Consider the following 20,249-nt stretch of genomic DNA (forward strand, 5'->3'; position numbering starts at 1 on the left):
AAGCCTCTGCTCACTGGCTGGCACAGGCCCAGCCTGCGGCCCCTGCCCTCCCCAGATCTTGGGCTGCAAGCTTGGCTATATCACCCTAACCCCTCATCCTACTCTCTACCCACCCCCCCACCACCCAGGCCCTCAGCCAGGCCTGTCCAAGCCTCCTCCAGGGCATCCTGCACCCTCCCTTCCCATCTCCCCTCCCTTCTGCCAATACCCAGAACAGGCTCTTAGGTCTCCTCTTGGGGCTCCACCCCCCACTCTGTGGTCTGTTTTCTGCACGCGCACAGAGAGACCCTCCCCAAATCCCACTCCATCCAGGGCACAGCCCAGGTCCCTGCTCAGCACTTGGACCTGCATAATGTGCCCCCACCTCCCTTTCCATCCTGCTGAGCTGCTCCCCCTCCTGCCCTCCCCTCACTCTGCCTGATTATACTGTCCTCAGACTCCAAGGCTCCAGGTTAGCAGGAATGGGCTTGTTTTATAACCCCACTATTAGGCATGAAGCTTCTCGGGAGGTAAATGAACAATAGAGATGTAGGAATTCCACTGATCAGATGAGGCAACAGCCTTCCCTCCATCCTGGTGCCCCAGGCTCCTGCCCCAAGGCTGCCCTGCAGGATAAGGCTTATACTGCTGGCTCCAAGACAGACCCCTCTCCAGGCTCCCCAGGCCCTCTCTGTCCACTCCTCCTCTGTCCTATCGTAGCTCTGAGTAGGAGTCACAGACCCAAATTCCTCCCTTGACGTTCCCAGGACCAAAGCACCCTCAGCCCCCAGGGTCTTTGCCAGGGGCAGAAAAGGACTAACAAAGGCCCATTCTGCCTCGATTCCCACCCCCTCGGGCCTAGCCCCTGCCACCCACCTCTGAGTACTCGGCCACATCTTGGTAAATATCCGTGTCTGGCACCTGCCCCAAGACAGAGTAGCGGGGCCTATGAAAGAGAGTGTGTGAGAAGGGGGTAATGAAGGGGTACTAGGGAGCCTAGGGTTACCCCCGAGACGCAGGAAAGCTGGAGGGAACCAATGTGGCCCTCACCCCCTCACCAGCTGGGATGGGGGGACAAAAAGGGGGAGACTCACAGCTGAGTGCGGACTATCACGAGCAGTAGGGAGAAGACCACGGCAACCGCCAGGCCGATGTCCAGGTTCAGCAGGATAGTGGCCACAAAGGTCACCAGCCAGATGAGCTAAAAGTAGAAGGGCAACGTGGCTAGGGGAGTGGGAGAAAAATGAAACTCCACCCAGAGCACTGACCTGCCAGGGGAGCAAAGTAGGGGCCCCGGGGGCATCAGGGAGAAAGGAGGGATGAGTGAGACCAAGAACTCAGGAGCTCAGGAGGCCAGGAGAAAGGCCATGTGGGTGCAGCAGCAGGACAGGCGGCAGCAGGACAGGGGCCCCCAGGCCTCTCACCAGATCCATTCGATTCGACTTCCAGAGGGAACGTATGTCGGTGAACTGCATCAACATGCCCTTCAAGTTCACGATAATGGCGGCTGCCAGGACTGCCTGGGTGAGGGGAAGGCGTGTCAGCAGGGGCCGCTGGGACTGAGGCTGGCATAACCCCGCATGATGCTAACAGCCACCTCTGAACCCAACCACTTGGCTCTGACTCTGAAGGGCTCTAATCCCTGACCCTTGACTCCAAATCTCACCCTAAACAGCTCAACCTTGAAAAACAGGTCACGCCCCTGTATCTCTGCCCCTCGCCTAGGACCTGACTGACCTGAGCCCCTGGCCTGGCCAAGTCCCTCAAGCCTGGCTGGGCAGATGCGGCTGCTCACCTTGGGCAGGTCTCTGAAGAGCTCCCCAAGTTTGACGATGATAATGAGGATGAAGAGGGAGGAGACGGCTCCAGCCACCTGCGGGGTGGGAGTGAGCAGGGGGTGCAGTGGGGTGGGGAGTAGGGGTGGAGGGAGGAGCAGGGTGGGACCGCCCAGCCGAAGCAGTGCCCACCTGCGTGTTGCCCCCGGCGCTCTCCTGTACCAGGCTGCGGGACATGGAGCAGCTCACAGGGAAGCACTGGAAGACGCCCCCAATGAGGTTACTGAGGCCGAGAGCCACCAGCTCCTGGTGGAGAAAAGTGCAGGTGTGTAGTGCCTGGTACCTGTGCTGCTGTGTCCAGGCCTAGGGGTCCCCAACCTCCATCCACACTCAACAGCCCCCAGGCTTGGCTGCTGCTGTCCCGAATGCCTTGCTCTCCTACCCTCAGTCCCCCACATAGCCCCAGCTCATCTGTTTGCAGTTTCCCTATGTCCCACCTGATACTCCACACACACCCCCGCCCCCAGGCCCTGGAGCCTCTGTCTACCCAGCTACCCCCATATCCCAGCCCCAGACCTGGTTGCTGTCCACCCGGTAGCCGTGCCTCAGGGCGAAGATCTTCCCCAGTGAGATGGCAATGGCAAAACCAACCACAGCGATGGTGAAGGCATATCCCAGCAGGCTGGTGAACAGCTGGGGGCTGGGGGCCGCTGGGGGCACCAGCCTGTGAGGGGCAGCTGTGAGGCCAAAGGAGAGTGCTGGCCCTGGCCCCCCCCCAGCCCTCCCTGACCGGACAGGGGCCAGAGCTCACCCTGCAGGGATGTTGCCCACGACATCCACCCCAAACCTGGGCTTCAGGCCCACGCCATAGGAGATGCCTGTGGCCCCGATGAGCTGGGGAGAGAGGACAGAATCAGGGGAGGGGTGCTAGCATCGTCAAGGGGGTGGAGAAGCCACTGTGGGGGTGAAGAGGGAGGCCTGAAGCAAAACCTTCGGGGGAGGTGGAGAGAAGTGGGCGACGGGGTAAGATACACCACCATTTGGGGACAGTGGAGAGGTTATTGGGGTCCTGAAGGTACCGACATGGGACCTTCCTGCTGTGGTCATACCCCATCCCCAGGAACGCTCCCTGGCGCCCAGTCCAGCTGGTCTCTAAATCCCAGGGGTGCCCACCAGCAGGGATGTACCCTCCCCTGCCCCCCTCCCCTGCCCTGCCCCCCGGAGTCCGAACCGTTAGCAGTTCCCCAGGAATCGGCATGGGCAGGTATCGGCGCAGCTTGTCGTTGAGCAGTTTCACCAGCACGAGCGCTACGCCTGCCACCAACGCGGTGACCACCGTGCCAACCACACTCTGGGGCAGCTTCCAGCAGACCTCCAGCACCGTCTGAGGGGAGGCAGGGTCACGGGCAGCACTCAAGGCTGTGGGGTGCACCCCGCCTGTCCCTCCTCCCGCCCTCACTCACATAGATGAGGGACAGCGGCCCAGAGCGGCTGCTCAGTTGGAGGCCAAACACATACTTGAGCTGTGAGATGAAGACCTGCACAGACGCCGCCGTGGTATAGCCGCGGACCAGGGGCTCGGACAGGTAGGTGACCACAAAGCCGAAGCGGACCAGGCCCAGCCCCACCTGCGGGGTGGCCAGGGGCAGTCAGGGGAGACTGAGGGTCAGGGTCGTCAGGGTGGCGAGAGCAGAGCCCGGGGTGGGTGGCACCCAAGGGGGATGAGGAGGGCGGTGATGGGCACACACTCGGGGGAAGGGGAACTGGCAGAGGAGGGTAGGGATGGGTTCAGCAGTGGCGGGGTGGGGGGCACAACCACAGCCTTCTGCCTGCTCCGCACCTGGAAAAGGCCGACCAGGACGCTGAGTGTGGAGGCCAGCTGCACCCGGACACCATCTCTGGCCGCCTCATCGACGGTGGAGTTCGCACCCTGCAGGAAGTTCTCATCTGGGGCCAGGGATTCTGTCACACTGCCCACCATCACAGACATGACAGCAAAGGTGCCTGCAGGGTAGGTCAGGGTGGGTCTGAAGGGGAGAGGACACTGCCCTACCCTGGAGCCCTGCCCGTAAGGGGTCAGGAGATAGCCGGTTCGAGACAAGTGTCTTCAGACTATGTCAGGCATATAGAGGCAGTGCTAGTGGTCAGGTATGAACCCTGAACTCAGGGACTCTGCAGGGCAGCTAGAAATCTTGGCCCCGCATCACCTACCCTGCCCCACCCATGTCCATCGGCGCAGAATCACACCCCTCGTAGAAGGTGAGATGGGTAAAGGGACACGGCCTGCCTCAGGCTAGTCAGACCTCTGCAAGTTCTGGGCCCTTCGAGTTGCCTCACCCACATCCTCCTGGAGCCAGGGCCTAGAGCTATCCTGAATCTGTGGCCCCACAGTCAGAGGCCTAGTCCTGCCTGGAAATGACCTTGGGCCAGTGTCCCAGCGGCCTAGCACCAATGCTGCCCCCTTCCCTGAGCTCCCTTGCCCCGCTTGGCCCTCCCTTACCCTATCCTCCATGGGGGAAGGTGGACGTCCTTCTGCAAGGCCGCCTGGCTCCACTCACCCACAGAGATGTGCCGGGAAGTGCCGAACAGGAAGTAGATAAAGACAGGATAGAAAGAGCTGTAGAGACCAAACACGGGGGGCAGTCCAGCCAGGAGCGCGTAGGCTAGGCCTGGGAGTGGAATGGTAGCAATGAAGGCTTGGAGGCCAGGGCCTTGAAAAGGATGAGGGAATCCCAACCCCAGGTCATGGGCCATAGTTCCAGAGGCAGCGCTCATAGCTGGGGGGTGCGCAAGATCGCAGGGCTCCCGGGCCAGGGCCTCGAAGGACTGCAGATCATCCCACAAGGATTGAGGGTACAGCCTCCGGGGCAGGTATGGCTCACCCTGTGGTAGCTGCATAATGGCCACACTCAGGCCAGCCAACAAGTCGCCCAGGAGCCAGTCACGCAAGGAATACCGGGGGAGCCAGGCCAAAACTGGGAGGTGCTGGAACAGAAGGGCTTGGGCCCGAGCACGGGAGCACCTGGGGATACAACGGTAGGTACTGGGGACAGGGTCTACCTAAGTCCTGCCAGCACCCCCAGACCCCTACCCTCAGCCTTACTGAAACCAGGTTCGCCACTGGTAGGTCCTGGCTGCTGAGGTCCAGCACCCCAGCTCCTCCAGCTGTTCCTGGTTCATCAGTGGCCGTTCCACATGGTAGTCTCGCTTCCTCAGCTCCATGGCCTGTGTCACAGGCAACAGTGCCTGTGTGTCCCTCTGTCTGGGGTGGTGAGACCAGAGTCACAGTGAGTGCACCTCTGGCCCAACCTCCCCCACACTTCCACGTAGGATCAGAGTCACCCACTTGACTTTTCTAGGCCTTAAGATCTAGGTAGCTGAGAGCTGGACCCATGCCCAGCCAGTAGAAATCCCTGAACTTTGGCTGGGAAAAGTCTCTCGCTGGGCCAAAGTCCCCTATGAAGAGATGAGTCCGATCCATACCTCCAAACTAGGTAGAGCTGCCCACCTGTGAGTGTTCGGTAAGTCCCCGTCCCACGCTGACTGTCCCCCTCAGCCCCTGCCCTGGACAATCCCTGTCCAGTCTCTGGGTCCTCATCCAGCTGCCCCATGAGCTCAATGCTGGCTGGCTGAGAGCTCGCACAAGGAAGGGGCCCAGCAACCAGGGGTCCAGTTCTTCAGGCAGGCTTCTCTTTAAGAGTGGCTGCCCTCTAACGGAAGGAAAGTATTGGGGCTAAGATTGCCCCTGGGCCTCCAGCCTTGGGGATCCAGGAGGTGAAGAAACTCAGGTTTAATCTGGGAAAGCCAGGGGATGGCTCTCACCCGGAGAAAGGGGTCTTACCTGGAAAGGCAAGCGCCCACCTGAAGTGGGAAGATTTCCCCTTAGGAGCTCCTACTATCGGGTGCTCTTTCTCACTTAGGGAAAGCTCTCACCCGACAGGAAAGTTTGCACCCGCCAGGTATGTTCTGTATTCAGAGAATCTCTTATCCACCCAGAGGCTCCCCACCTGAAGGGGAGGCGGGGAGGGGAGCGGGGACCTCCCTTGGGAATAGGCGATCTGTGGGGAGGGAGTTCTTATTCAAGGAAGCTCATACTGGGAGGGAAGCTTTCTCAGTGGGGAAAGTTTTCACCTGCCAGGAAAACCAGGAAATTTCTTATCTGGAGGGTACTCTCCGCTAAGAGAAGCTCTTACCTGGCGGAGGCTCCCACCTGCAACGGTTGAAAGCTCTCACCTGGGAATAGATCTCAGCACAGGAGTCTTCCCTAAGGGGAAACTCTCCCCTGCTGGGAAAGTTTTCAGGAAAGATCTGATCTGTGGGCTCTGACCTGGGGGTAGGATCCCACCCGAGGGGTAGGAACCGCCCGGGAAGAACCTCTAACCTGGATGTCCTGGTTGGAGAAAGGAGTGGAGTAGGTGCAAGGCAGATCCTCAGAGACTCTTGGCACCGCAGTCTCACAGAGATCTTTGAGCCCCCTTGCCCCTCCTCCGTGAGTCACTCAGGTCTTCTTAAAGGGCTCCCCCACTCCCCAGGACACGTGCTTGGAGGGCGGGGCCTAGATCCTTGGCCCCTCCCCCTGGGAGAGCACCACGGCCCTTCCAGCCGGACCCCTCATTCCCCGTCAGTGGTACAGCTGGGTGGGCTCAGGCCATCGCTATGGATTCCTTTTGGCGACCGCCCGGCTCCAACACGCCCAGCGGCTCACCTGCTGGGCAGGGGCTCCTCCACACTCCGCCGCCTCCCGCGGCCCGAGGCTAGCCCGCGGGCGGCGTTCGAGTGGCTTCCCGCACAGCCCTCAGGGGCGGGGGTCGCGCCGGCTCCCGCCCCCATCCCTCGCTTCAGGGGGCAGCCGCCTGCAGAAGATCGGCAAAGCAGCAAACCAGGGCGTCGCTGGGGGAGGATGCCTGCTTCGGACTTAGCGGCACCCCCTTCCGAGCTAACCTAAGCCGGCGTCTACACCGGGGCCACGCGGCAGCTCCCGGACACGGACGCGGGGAACCGGAACCGTGCCCTGCACTCACCCCGAAGCTTCAGACAGCCCCATGGTCAGCGGGCTGCCTGCCAGGTGGCGGCTGCTCCTGGAGCTCCGGCGGGAGGCCGCTACCTTTCGGAAGCGGAGACAGGGACCCACGGCGCGCTCCAAGGGGCCAATCCCCGGACAGGACGGGGCAGGTTTGAGCCAATCAGCGTGCTCGGGCGGGGCCTAAGTGAGGCTCTTTAGGCGTGGCGAGCCCCGGGACAGAAGATTTAACCCCTTCCTCCCCTGCGGCCTGGTTCCTGCTACCCTTCTCGGCTCGCCTAGTCCTCCTCCCTGAGCCGGGTGGAACTTTACGACTGAGATTAGGGATCCGCGCTCGGCTGGCCGTAGCCGCGTGCCCGGGGTACCTGAGTACGACAGGGAGGATACCAAGTTCTGGCTTCTCTCGGAGGGTCCCCGCGGGATGGGGAGAGAAACCCCCCAAATGGGCTGCCTCGGGGCGCTGCTGGTAACCGGAGCCTTAACTCTCCTTGGGGTATCCGGTCCATGAGGCCTCTTTTGCGTCCCACTAAAGGCTCCACCTTCAGGCTTTCCCCTTAAGACCAGGCAATGTCTGACACCGAAGGTGCTCAAGACCTCCCTTCAACTCTGGACATCCAGACTTGAAATGAGGCTGCGAGGTTTCCGTCCTGTACAGAGCACAGCCTGGCATCTCGCCCCGAAGGCTTCTGCCTGAGCCGGGAAGGAACGCGATGTCCTGGCCGGCTGCGAGTCCGAGAGGCTAGTGGGGGTCAGTACTGTTAATGGGCTGAAGGGTTGACAAGGGCAGTTCCTAGGGTTGGTTGGAGCCCTGGCCGGGGCAAATGCCAGGTTAGATTGCAGGCCCTGAAGACCAAATCGTGCTGACACCTTGAAGAGAGAGGGGCTTTCCCTGGCCTTACGCCCAGCACCCATGCTCATACTTCACGCCGGGATCACAAGGCACCAGGCCAGAACTCAGGGTGAAAGAGATGGGAACCTTGTCCAAATGTCAGATGAAATGGGCTAAAAATAGCTGAATATTGAGGGGGGGGGCAGCGCTCAGATTTCTCCCAAAGGTCAGCCTGGTCTGAACCATTCATAATCACCCTCCTACCCTACCCACCCCATTCCCACCCCCAAACAGAAAGAGGCAATAACCATTTTCTATAGAAGTTTATTCCCAAAACAGAGCGCGGCTTCACGGAACAATTTACACAGACAGGGAAAGGGGACACTGGGCTGGAGCAGGGGACCCCCAGAGAAGGGCATCTATAGAACCTAGGACATAGCAAGGACAGCCCCTCTCCCCACAGCGGGCCCCTCAACCCTTCAAGGGCTGGGGTCATTCTGGGTAAGGAGAGCTGGAGTCCTGGCTGGCAGGATTTGGCACCAGTCAGCAAAGTAGAACTTTTAATCTCCTTGGAAACTGCCTCCCAAGAGTATGTGTGGGGAAGGGGGGTGTCTGCACAGACCCCCTACCACCCTAAGCAACACGTTGTTCCCAGCTGTAAGAGGATGCCTGCTCTGGAGGCCTTCTGGGTCTGCTGTTCAACAGGGGGGACTCAGGGCTGACCTTTGGCCTAGGAGAGCTAGCAGCTAGAAACCCCTCAAGATGGCCAGGTCCAAGGTCCTCAGGCCCCTCTCCCACCTTCTCAATCTTTCACTTGTAAACAGAGGGGGGGAACCACATTTTCAACTGTAAACAAAGTGTAAAAGTTCAAAGTTTTAAGTTGTAAACAAAGTTTTTTAAAATGTTTTAAATCTTGACCTGTAAACAAAGTAACAAAATCTAAAAGTTCCCAGTTCTGGGTGTCAGACAAAGTAATGTAAGAGAGTTTTGTGAACAGGGTCCAAACAGTCATTTTTCCCTTTAGAAGGGAATAAAGTAGGGTGGGACTAGTTACCGCAGCCCAGGTGCCTAGGGCCAGGGAGGGTCCTGTAAACATGGGAGGCAGTGGCACCTACATTCTGTGTCTTTAACTCTCTTATTTCTGCTCCCCCTTGCTCCCCCTGCCTCCCCCTACCCTGAGGAAGAAATTCTAGGGCAGGGCAGTGTCAGGGACTGAAATGGCACCACAGACAATGGGCTGGCAAATGCCCCCCTAGTCCACCGTCTGCAGGAATGTCTGAATAGAGGCCTGAGCCCCTCCGCATGGGAGAAAGGAAAGCCTTGCTCTGTAAACATGACGCGTGCAGCTCTACCAGCGCCCCGCAGCATCAGTCCTAGGTCATAAGGCAGTAAGTGGCAGGGACTCCACATAAGAAACACACACATCCACGGGGAGGGGCAGCACGAGCAAGCCCCGTGAGGAGGTCAGAGGACCCCTGTTTCCAAGACCAACCCCCAGTCCCTGAAGTTTGGCCCTTGGGGCATTCGAGAAAGAGCAAAGATCAATTCTGTACTTTGGGCCCTAACAATAGTCAGATCAATGGGGGGGGGGGGCTAGTTGCCCCTCCTCTCTGAATCCACCCCAGTAAGATGAGAGGAAAGAGCATACGATGTGCCAGGGACCCAAATGGGGCCAAACACGGCACCTCTTATCCTCTGTCCCCTTCCCCTCCCAGCCCAGCCTCAGAACCCCGGGAGACAGAAAAGCTGAAAAATAACATAAGCATATCTCTCTGGTTACAAAGGTACAAAACATATAAAAGTCCTCCTTTCAGTTCCCTCGCCCTGCACCTGTTACGCACATGCTCGCATGCTCACAGACAGAGCGAGGAGCCTCAGCGCCGCAGCCACAGGAGAGCTGGGGGGTGGGTGGGAGGCTGCCTTGGGATCAGCCCCCGATGCCTGGAGTCTCTTCTCTTAGCTCAAATCCTCCATGGCCCTCAGCCGTTCCTAGTCCGGGCGTCTGCCCCTCAGGAGTGCCCCTCGCTTCTGGGAACTCTGCAGAGTTGAACGCCGTGGTCAGAGGTGGTTGCTGAGAGAATTCAGTCAAGGGGCTCTCGGCTCCCCCGCAGCCTGGGCCCCCGCCATCTCCCCCCCCAACCCCATCACCTTTTCCTCTCAGTCCCCAGCCCCTTACACCCATTCCGGGGTTCTCAGAGCCCTTCACCCCTTCTGCACCCTGAGACTCATCAGCAAGGCGCCTCGGTCACCTGTCTTCTCTCTAGGTACTCAGCGAGCACCTGCTGCGTACGGACACGTTAGCACTTGACAGATTTTGTCTCAAAAAAAATCTCCACGTCTCAGTTTACTACAGATGCATTTTACAGCTTTGGAAACAGAGACCTCAGGAGGTGGAGTGTGACTCCAGAGCCCGAACCCCTGCGCAGTCCCCCAAGACCCCTCCCCAACCCCACCAGCCAGACCCCAAGGCTGGGCTGCAGTTGGGCCCAGGCAATACTCATAGCCCTCCCTCAGCCCTGTGTCCAGCACCCTTTCAGAGTCCGGCACAAGGCCCGAAGTTCCCTGCTCCTCCTTCCTTTCTTTTCCTCTGACTCTGCCTGGGTGCTATCGGTCTCCTGCCCCATTCCTGGGGTCCCTTCCCCCCAAAGCCTCCTTTCACCCTGCAGACCTCCACAGAGCCTGACCTAGCTAGTCCTCCTTTTTGAAACTCAACTCTTGTCTTGGCTTCCGAAGCCTGGCAATCCCTGGTTCCTCCCCACTCCCTCTCTGACTCCTGTATCCAGCTGCTTCCCAGGTATGTCTGCTGCTCCCTACACTATAGATGGCCCACAGGTCCCTGAGATGCACCAGGTCCCAACTCAGTTCCTGTGTGCGCCACCTCGCAGTGCCCACAGGCATGAGGAACTTAACATTGCCTAAATAAATAAGTGGGTAAATGATTTACTTTCAAAGTCAGCTCTTCAGCCTGACATATGAGATGCCCATATCCTGGCACTACTTCTGGCCCCTCCTTACCCCTTACCAGCTCCTAAGCAAAGGCTCCCAAGCCATGATTCCTCCTCTCCCCCTTGCCCCTTTCTCTACCATGTTACCTCCTCCTTCTAGGCCTTGGCTCCTACTGTCGCCCCCTCCGCTAGCTCAAGCCCTTTGGAAGGCACTTATCTCTCTTCCCTAGCCTGGGAGGTGCACAGGAGGGTGGCTGGCACAGATCAGACACCTGGCAAGTCCCTGCTAATCACACCACCATTGCCTGCCTATGGCCCCCGGGCTGTGCTGAGCCTGGGGTAGCCCACACTGCCAACCCACACCCCATTCTGCGGCAAAACACGGAGCGCCTTAAGCTGATGAGGGTCTGGACACCTGGCCACACCCTGCTTACTCTGAATCTGGAGACAGCTCCGAGATGCTGTGGGACGTGGCAGAGCGTGGTGTGGAGGGCCCAAGCGCAGAGGCTGTGGCAGAAGGCGTGGCCGTGGTGTGAGGGCCCGAGGGCGTGCTTGAGGACTGCACAGAGGAGGAGAGAGCTGAGGAGTTGAAGGAGGCCAGGATGGAAGAAAGAATGTCCAGCTGCTCTGTGGAGGGGCCATGACTAGGGCCACTGGCTGGGTCCTCCCTAACTCTGAGCAGCTGTGGGGGTGGCCCGAGGCCTTCTCGCGAGGGGTGCCGGCTAGGCACATGGTCCAGCTGCTCCCCTGAGTTCGATCTCCTGGACAGCGAATCCAGGGGCCGGGATGGCAAGAGGGGGTCCCTTGAGAGTTGCTGCTGGGGAGACAGGGGCAGAGGCGGGGGCTGTGGGTCAAGGTCCCGGGCACTGTGGGGCGGGGGCAGTGTGCTCAACCACTCGCAGGGCGCCCCCAGGTCCAGAGCATCTCGTGACCCGAAGCGGCAGGCCCTGGCACCAGGGTAGTCCCTGGGTGGCTGCCTCCGTGGGAGGGTACTGCCCCGATCCCTGGGCTCCAGGCGGCCTGGCGCGGCGTCCAGGCATTCCTGGGAACCCGGCCGACTCAAGGGACGAAGAATAGGGGCAGGGGCCTCCTCCAGTCGCTCACGGCTCAGCTGCCGCCGGAGGAGCAGGTCCAGCTGTTCTCGAGAGGAGTAGCGGCTGGCTGGCTGCGAAAGGCTGCCTGTGGCCCCTCCAGCATAGATGCGACCATAGGAGGCAGCTGGCACAGCACGGTGGCCCAAGGTGGCTGCACGGCACCAGGACAACTCGGGGGCACCGCGGCTCTGTGGCACCAGTGGGTACTGCAATCGGTTCTTTAGGATGCCTGTGTGAGGAACACATGGGAGCAAGGGTATGTGTGGGGGGACAGGGGCAGACACTCCCTGGGTCTAGGGATGCAGCTGCCCTGCGATCCCTCTAACACGGGGCTGGAGGCAGAAGCCCCTTGGGGAGGGGCAGAGGCAGCCCCTAGGGACTCCACAGAGGCAGCAGGACAGGGCTCAGAGCGGGGAGGCAGTAATCCTTGGTCAGGACAGGGTTTCTCCCCATTATGCAAGAGTAGGGGCAACCCCACCCCCCGCACCTTGAGATCAGAGGAGCGACAGCCCCCAGGACCTGGCAATGCAGGCCAGGGTCAAAGGGGCAGGAATCCCCTGGGTTTCGGTAGAAGCAGTCCCTGGGGTCCCTGAAGTGGACGCCAAAGTCAGGGATCATACCTTTCCTCTGGCGCTGGGCCCGGCCCAGAGAGGTTTCATCTCCACTGGTCAGGGCCAGGTCTGGCTGGTTGTTGTTGGCTGCATCCTTACTGGTGTCCAGCCCCAGGCGCCTTTCGGAGCCCCAGGTCTGCAGAGCACAGGGAGTGGCCTCGCATTCCCCCAGGGCTGGCCAGTAGGACAGGAGGTCATTGCCGTCCACATCTGTGGAGCCAGAGCAGGTGACAGGAGCCTCCGAGTTGGCCCCATTGTTTCGTGAGCCCTGTGATCCAGACTCGGTGACTGCCCCCACTGCCCCAAGCCTGACCCTAATGACTCCTGAAACCCTGGCTGTTCTGACTGAGCAGAGGTAGGAATAAGCGGTGTCTCTCAGAAATCGACAGAACCATGGAGAGGATTACTGGTGAGCCTGCCCCTCTGGAGGCAGAGAGATACTAGGGGTAGGGGGGCTTGGTGGCTGAGGGGTCAAGAAGAACCCTGGAAGAACCAACCAGGCTGAACCCTAACCCTTAGGGAAGCAAAGGGGCTGGAGGAATGACGTGTCACCCTGACTTTGACCTTGTTGTCCAGGCTGTTCCTGGGCCTCTAGCCAGCAGAACTGCTAGGAGGCTGGATGGGAAGAGGTGTGTGGGCGCACGGTGATGACCCCCATGCCCAATAGGTCAGTCCCAGGAATCCTCAGGGGATATCAGTGTCCCTGGGTCACACCCAAGTGGAATAGGGGGTGTCTCTTGGTCACCCAGGGGGTCAAAGTATCCCCTCACCTTTGGGGTGAGTGAGGAGCCTCTCACTCTGGGCTGCACGGCGGAGTGGACGCTGGAAACGCCCCCGGGTCCGGCCATTGTCCTCACTTTCTGAGGATGGGATGGACAGACTTCTCTCCTCCTCCAAAGACAGGTCACTGTCAGAGTCAGAGTCTGCGGCTGGAGTTGGGAAGGTCAGAAGAGGGAGGGCACATCAGTGGCTCAGGGCGGGGGGTCAAGGAAATTGGGGGTCAGCAAAGAGCCTGGAGCTGAGGGTCTTGGAGCGGCTACAGTGGGGAGCTGGGGCTGGGGACCTAGGTAGAGCCTGGAGTGGGGGTTGGTGCAAATGGCTGGGACTTGGCAGGAGAACCTGGTGCCTCCAAGAGCAGTGACCTGGGGGGAGCTCACCCCACCACAGTCAGCTGCTGTTCTCAAGAAAGAGAAATAGGGGAAGAGATCCTCCACCTCCCCCCACCCCCGGCCCAGGCCCCTACCTCCACCAGCATCTCGATGGAACATGGCCACGTCCAGGTCAGTGGGGCCAGTGTGAGCCTGGAGGCTGTGGTCAGTGTGGTCAGCAGCTGAGCCATGTCGAACCAGGACATTGTCCCTGGAAATGCAGGAGAGGCCCCCCACCATCAAAGAAGGATGAGATGGGGTGTTCTGGAGGCTGGGGTGTCTGTGAGCACATAGGCCAGCTGCTGTGGAATGGCTCTGAAGGCACCCCTAGGTGTGTGGCAAGAGGCGTCTGGGCCCAGATGCCAAGTTAGGCAGAGCCACCATCCCGGGACCACTAATGCCAACCTCTGGTCAAGTGGGACGGGTCCGAGCTGTATTTGCCCCTCCCGAGAAGGTCGCTCTGCTCACCTGAGGTAGCCGCGGCCCCGCTGGCTGTCTTGGTCCTGGGTCCGGCCGGAGCGGGCACTGCTCACTGAGGAGACAGTGGAGGCACCCAGGGTGATGCGGATGAGGCCACTCTCTTCAAAGAGGGCCGTGTTGTTGTAGGCCCCGTGCCCCTGCAGCAGGCGGACGCAGACAGGAGTGTGAGCTGGCTCTGCAGAGGCCCCCGCCCTGACTCCCCAGCCCCGAGAGCCCCTCACCGTGCCAGGCACCGGCCTCGCTTCCTCGGGCGCCGCCTTCCTGCCCAGACAGGCCGGCGTCCAGGCCGCCCGAGCATCTGCATTCAGGACACAGAAGAGCAGCAGCACTGCCAGGCCCTGTGCCAGCAAGGACCAGTGTGGGGTCAACGAGGGGTTAGCGAAAGTCAGTGAGAGATCAGAAATGAGTCACAGGTCAGAGGAGGGCCACCAGGGGCTGAGTCAGGGCTGGGAGAAGTCACTGCGGGTCAGCAAGGGGGATCAGTTGTCGCAAGTTAGTGTGAGGGAGTGAGGAGCCCAGGGTCGACCCAGGAAGGGAGTCAGGGAGAGTCTCGGAAGCTGTGAGGGGTCAGAGGGGCACAAGTCACTAAGTCGGTGGAGGTCAGTGTGGACCAGCGAGTGGCCAGGAGCCACAGTGCTGGGGAAGGTCAACCCAGGATGAGCAGCCCGCCCGTCATCAGTCACCCAGCAGGAGTCAGCCCGAGACCTGGGCTCCAGGGCCTGCCCAGAGCTGGGGCTGCCCTGCCGAAGCCCCACCTGGCCCCGGGCGGGGCGGGGTGCCAGCTACCTGGAGGCCACAGAGCGCGGCGTGGAGGTAGTGGAAGGCCAGAACGCTGTGGTTGACCGCCAGGAGGCCGAAGAGCCAGGAGGCACTGACCAGGAGAAGCAGCAGAAAGCAACTGCGAAGGCTCCTGCTGCGGGACACATGGGGACACAGGGGACACGCAAGCATCACGCAGGGCTCGTGTGTGGGACACACAGGGGACATGGAAGGACAGGAAACCACACAGGAACATGGAGGTCTCAGGAGGACACGGGGGGAGATGGGAGGTCACCAAATGAATCAGGAGGATACTTAGGGAGCCAGCAGGGGACATGGGGAAAGCATGCAGGCAGTGGGGGGGGGGGCTGTGAGAGAAACGTGGAAGACGGGGGTGACACAGGGGGTAGGGGGCAAAGTGAGCCACCCAGATCATGGAAACCTCTGCAGAGACCACGGGGCAGAAGCACATGTGGGGCCAGAGGGTGATGGAGGCGCCAGAGAGGGACCACAGGCCAGGGCAGGTAGGACTGCATCCCCGTACCCAGAATCTGGAGCCCAGCCTGCCCAGGAGAGGACTGCTGTTCTAAGAACCCCCACCTTCCCCCGCCAGCCAACTCACAGCGCGGAGGTCTTCTTGGCCTCCCTCTGCCCCGTGGAGCAGGATGTGCGGGCAGCAAGGAGAAGCATGGTCCCGTTCATCTGGACCCGCGGCCAGACATGCGGAGCAGGGGAGGGGCAGAGAGAGACAGAGCCAGTGAGAGAAAGAGAGAGACAGGGACAGAGAGAGACCGAGGCACACAGAGAGAGGCAGAACCAGGGAGAAACACACATGTGCACGGGTGCACACGCACACAGTCCGGAGATCAGAAACAGAGAGGCCCTCAGACACCGACGAAGTCCCAGGTAGGGAACAGAGAGGGACTGAGAAATGGAGAAGGAGGTTCCCGAGAGGGAGAGGGAGCCAAGTGCCTGACCCGACGCCTCCCATCTCTGTGCCAGGGGAGTGGAGGACAGAACTTGACCTCCTGCAAAGACTGTGGACTGCCCCCTGGACCTCTCCACGGACACCACCACACCTGCTGTGGGCTGCATCCCAACACCTGCCGCAGCGCGCATGGGTGGCCTCGAGCACAGCACACTCACCGCGACGACCAGGACGACAGGGCCTGCGAAGCTCCAGATGAGGGGCTCGTGGATGGAGATCCAGCAGAAGTCAGGGTTCCCATAGCCCTCGGGATCCAGGCCGACGGCAAGGCCTGTAGGGGAGGAGAGGAAGGCCCGCAGGGGTATGTTCCAGAGCAGCTACCCCGCTCATGCACGGGGAGAAGCTGCGGGGGAGGGCAGCGCAGGCTCCTCCCTGAGCCCAGGGCACGGGGACTGAGGTTAGGGTGATGATGGGGGGGGGGGGGCAGGGGCAAGGGTCGGGCCGGAAGCCAGGGGTCACGGGCCTGGACGGGCTAGGCGGCAGAGCCCTCACCCAGCAGCACAGCAGGGACGCCCCAGCCCAGGGCGTGGTAGAAGCGCATGGCGCCGCGGTCCACGTTGCGCGGCTCCACCTGGATGCGGTAGAGGTGCAGGCCCTGCACCAGGAGCCACGCGAAGGTGCTGAGGAAGAAGTAGTGCAGGAGGATGGCGACCACGGTGCACACCAGCTGGAGGCAGGGGTAGGGGGCGTCAGCGCCGCTCCCGCCTCACCCCGCCTCTGACCCCTGAACCGCAGCACCTTACCCCAGCATCCTGCCCCGAACCCAGCCCCCAGCGGGGCCTCCCTGACCTCTGACCCTGAGCTTTGGCTCCAGGACCTCCTGGGCCAGGTGAGGTCACGAAGACACAGGTCCCGTGGCCCTGACCCTGCACCTGGTTGTGGGTCCTGTGGATTCCCAGCAGGAAGAGGAGCTCTGCCACGCCCAGGGCAGCCGCCACGTTGGCATGGATCCCGCGCATGTTGGACTTGAGGCTGCGCAGGCTCAGCAGGACCGCTGCGGTCAGGAGCAGCGCGGCCACAGACACCGCCATGACCACGTGCGTGAACACCGCCAGCAGCTCCAGGTCACCCTCCAGCCGCTGTGGGGACAGGGACGGTCGCTGGGGTGTTGGGCACCCCTGCCCTTGGGCCTGCCCGCGTCCTCAGGACTCTGAACACAGTCCCACCTCACGGGGGGAGGCATCCATAAGGACCCCAAAGGTGCCTGTCCGGCTGCAGCGACATCGGGCGTGAGACCCGTTCCTGTGCACCAGCTCGCAGTCCCGTGCTGTCCACATGCCATGCTGGTCCGCCCTGCAGCCACAGGGCAGTTAGACCTACCATCCCCTCGGGGCGCTGCCCCGTGGCCAGGTGGGGGGCTTGTGACAGACAGTAGGGCTGGGGGGGTGGGGGGGCTGAAGCTGGGGAGCAGCATTCCTCATGGGCCTGGGTGCACAGGGACACTGGTGGGGGCCCCAGGGGCAGGCGGGGCACTCCAGGGGCCAACAGGGGACCAAGGGTTTCCAGAGTGGAGGTCCTCACGGGCCAGGTGGGTCCCACTGCACGCAAATCGCCTTGCTCCGATTGGCTGTCTGTAGCAGGCGGAACTCCAGGCTGATCGGGGACTCCAGGACACCCCTTAGGAAGTTGCGTCGGTGGAACACAGCCACACTGACCACCGGGGAGTTCATAACAGGATTCTGGGGGAGCCTGAGGAGACACCCCACCTGGGCTCGGACACCGCTGACCTCCCCAAGCTCTGACTACCTACCTCGCGGTCTTCCTGCCATTGGCATGGTTGACCGAGAGTCCGGGATGCCCCGGAGTGGACGCTATTTCTGGGCTGCTTCAAGACCCTGAGTCCAGTGCCTAGCTGGGCTGCCATGGTTCTGCACAAATGGCAGGTTCTCTGCAGCTGAGGGACTGCAGACCCACTGCACGCACTGGAGTCTGCGGCCTGAGCAGCTCGACTGTTGGCCTCCAACGGCCCTCCCTGCCAGCCCCCTCTGACCTCCATAGGTCAGCCTGTCTTTGCCAGTCCCTGTCATCCAGTTTGCCTGTCTGTACCTGGCTCCTGGACCCCTCCTTTATGCGACCGCCCCCACCGGTAGCTCTGTGTCTGTCCGCAACCGTGCACAACCCCACAGAACATGATTCACAGGGAATCCCTGGGACTGTGCACAGGACCAGTCTCAGGACAACGGCGAACCTGTTCATTTGCCCACCCAGAAAGGGTGCTAGGCTGGGTAGAACCTTGCGGGAAGCTCAGGGGTGAGGGGCCTAGAAGTCAGGCCCTCCCGTGGTACCTGGCGCCCCGGCGCTCGGCCTGGAACTGGGCAGGGAGCAGCCCCCCCAAGGTGCGGTAAACAAGGAGGATGACAATGGAGATCCCAGGTTCCGGCTCAGGCTCCGGAGCGGCTGGAGGAGGGGCCGCACTTGAGGTGGTGGAGTTTTCCATGCCGCTGCTGCTTGTGGACAGAACTGCCAGGGGAGGGAGAGGAACCACTGTCAGTGACCCTTGACCCCAAGCACCCACACACCCAGCTCTGAACCAACCCAATGCAGCATCAAGCACGGGAATCTCTTCCCTGAAGGTCCAGAACTGTGACATGGGGGGAGTAGAAGTCCATGTCCCCTTCATGCCCAGGGCTGGATCCCGAATATCAAGGCCTGGGAGACATCATCTGGGGTGAGGGAGAGAGTCTGGCGAGGGGAGAGTGCTGCGGGGGGTTGACGTAGGAGGGTCTCACGCAGGGGTCTGATGTGGGGCTGGTCTGGCAAGGGGAGAACTGGCAGGAGGAGGGCGACATGCTGTCTGGGCCAGGGGTCACCCGAGGGCTCTCACCTTCAGGTGGGGATGGCCGTGGGGACTGGGAAGGCAGCAGCACATGCGTGTGAGGGTCCCAGGCATCCTGGCCCCGGAAAAGGTTACTATGGTAACGAGGGTAGCGACGAGTCCCCCGGGTGGGACTGGGGTGCTCCATGCGGTCAATGCTGAGCACTGCCCAGGAGGAAGATGGGTGAGACACAACAAAGGTCTCCTCCCCATGCTGAAGGCCCCACACCCTCCTCTCCCCATCCTGTACCCACGTCCCACAACCCATCAGTTCATTGCTACCAACACAGAGCCTGTCCCTGCAGAGCGCTGACGGAGGTGGCCCAGCCTCCTGCCACTGATGTTGACATCAATATTCCCAGCCCCTCAGACCTCCAGGTCCTTGCCCCTTCATAGCCCCCTTCCCGCCGCCCCGCCAGGCCACCCGCCACATACTGATGTTGGGCGTCACCAGCCCCACGGGATTCAGGTATGTGAGCTCCATATTCCTGGCGAGGGTGGCTGCATACTCTTCCAGATGCTGCACCAGCCCTGCACTGCCTGGGGAACCCCCAGGGGCCCGCTGCCCCAGTGCTGCCCACAGGTCTCCGGTCTCCGGAGCAAGCAGTGCAGAGCCCGCCCACAGCAGATTCTGGAAGGAGGGAGATGAAAGTGGGCTCAGCCACGCGAGGGAGGACACGTGAGGGGATGGGGCAGGCCTGAGGGGTCTGGCTGGGCACTCAGACCCCAGCAGGCAAGGGGGTGGGTCTGGAGAGGACAAGGGAAGAGAGCGAGCCCAGGGCTTTCAATTCCCCAGGGTCGGGAGGGGGCTGAGCAGGGGTCCAGGGGATGGTGAGCACAGGGTGCAGCCCCACCTCATTGAAGTGGGCGTCCTGTGTGGCTGTCAGCCCGAAGCCCTGCTGGTGGCTCTCGAAGGCCAGCAGGTGGGCCAGCAGTCGGGCAGTGACTCGAACATCTTGGCTAAAGTAGTGGTCAGTGTGGCCGGTCACCTCCCGCAGCCTTTGAGCCAGCTTCTTGGCCTCCACGGTATCCAGGGCTGTCTTATTCAGCTCTAGGCCATCCAGCTGCCAGGACAAAGATGGGGATGGTCGCTCTCTTGTCCCTTAGGCCTTTCTCAAAAGCTTCACAGGAAGAAGGGTTTGGCCAGATTAAAAGGCAACCAGGAAAAGCCCAGGAGGTCAAAGGCTGGGGCATGAGGCCTAGAGCCCAGCACAGGGCTGGGGAAGCCGAGGCCAGGGTGGGGCCAGCACAGGTCTTGAGTGCAGGGCCAGGTCTGGGCAGTCTCACCAGCAGGTTGAGTTCTCGAAAGGCAGGGGAGGTACAGTTGAAGAGGTCAGGCTCCAGCCAACCCTGGTCCTCATCACACAGCCGCATGGCAGCACCTAGGGGCAGATGACCCCTGGTCAGGCCTGGGTCCTGGACACTTTCACTGAGGAGGGAGCACAGCACCCTCCCTGAACACAGCAGGGAGCTCTGAGGCAGAGACCAGAATAATCGGCATCTGTGGCTGGACCCCTGGACACTGCAGCCCCAGCCCCCAGCCCCCAGGCCAGGTGGGTCCCAGCTGCCTATCAGTTAATTCATGAGGGGTCTGTGGGTCATTCTGAACCACTGGTTACATAAAGCTGAGCATAAGGGCTCTCGCTCTCTCTCTCTCTTACACGCACACACCCACACCCACACACACACAGAGGCCAGGCCACGTTCACAGACACGTGGCCCAGGGCAAGCACACACACACCAGCACTCACATCTGCACACACATAGATGTGTGGACCAGGACAAACACGCAGACACACATGCGCT

The 20,249-nt window shown here is 61.2% G+C and overlaps 1 protein-coding gene across 4 annotated transcripts in view; it reads right to left on the minus strand.

Annotated features, from left to right (window-relative positions):
• The window catches only part of LOC113256843 (cadherin EGF LAG seven-pass G-type receptor 3), a 36,558-nt gene that overhangs the window by 3,013 nt on the left and 13,296 nt on the right, over positions 1–20,249 (minus strand). Inside the window, exons 17-47 of one of the 4 annotated variants that reach the window (XM_057312072.1) lie at positions 19,731–19,825; positions 19,298–19,507; positions 18,879–19,074; positions 18,453–18,608; positions 17,914–18,088; positions 17,150–17,317; positions 16,795–16,921; positions 16,501–16,707; positions 16,121–16,295; positions 15,787–15,899; positions 15,263–15,342; positions 14,668–14,794; positions 14,103–14,219; positions 13,870–14,018; positions 13,497–13,612; positions 13,024–13,182; positions 12,263–12,463; positions 10,983–11,871; positions 4,858–5,016; positions 4,637–4,776; positions 4,313–4,423; positions 3,595–3,758; positions 3,218–3,382; positions 2,986–3,138; positions 2,566–2,648; positions 2,331–2,478; positions 1,947–2,060; positions 1,775–1,852; positions 1,404–1,499; positions 1,074–1,180; positions 856–925 (exon numbers count right to left, since the gene is read on the minus strand). In XM_057312072.1, coding sequence (XP_057168055.1) covers positions 856–925; positions 1,074–1,180; positions 1,404–1,499; positions 1,775–1,852; positions 1,947–2,060; positions 2,331–2,478; positions 2,566–2,648; positions 2,986–3,138; positions 3,218–3,382; positions 3,595–3,758; positions 4,313–4,423; positions 4,637–4,776; positions 4,858–5,016; positions 10,983–11,871; positions 12,263–12,463; positions 13,024–13,182; positions 13,497–13,612; positions 13,870–14,018; positions 14,103–14,219; positions 14,668–14,794; positions 15,263–15,342; positions 15,787–15,899; positions 16,121–16,295; positions 16,501–16,707; positions 16,795–16,921; positions 17,150–17,317; positions 17,914–18,088; positions 18,453–18,608; positions 18,879–19,074; positions 19,298–19,507; positions 19,731–19,825 — 5,048 coding nt within the window. The other 3 variants (XM_057312070.1, XM_026500778.4, XM_057312071.1) reach the window with 3 other exon arrangements.

Source organism: Ursus arctos, unplaced genomic scaffold (genome assembly GCF_023065955.2).
Source record: "Ursus arctos isolate Adak ecotype North America unplaced genomic scaffold, UrsArc2.0 scaffold_14, whole genome shotgun sequence".
In the NCBI taxonomy this organism is placed as follows: domain Eukaryota; kingdom Metazoa; phylum Chordata; class Mammalia; order Carnivora; family Ursidae; genus Ursus; species Ursus arctos.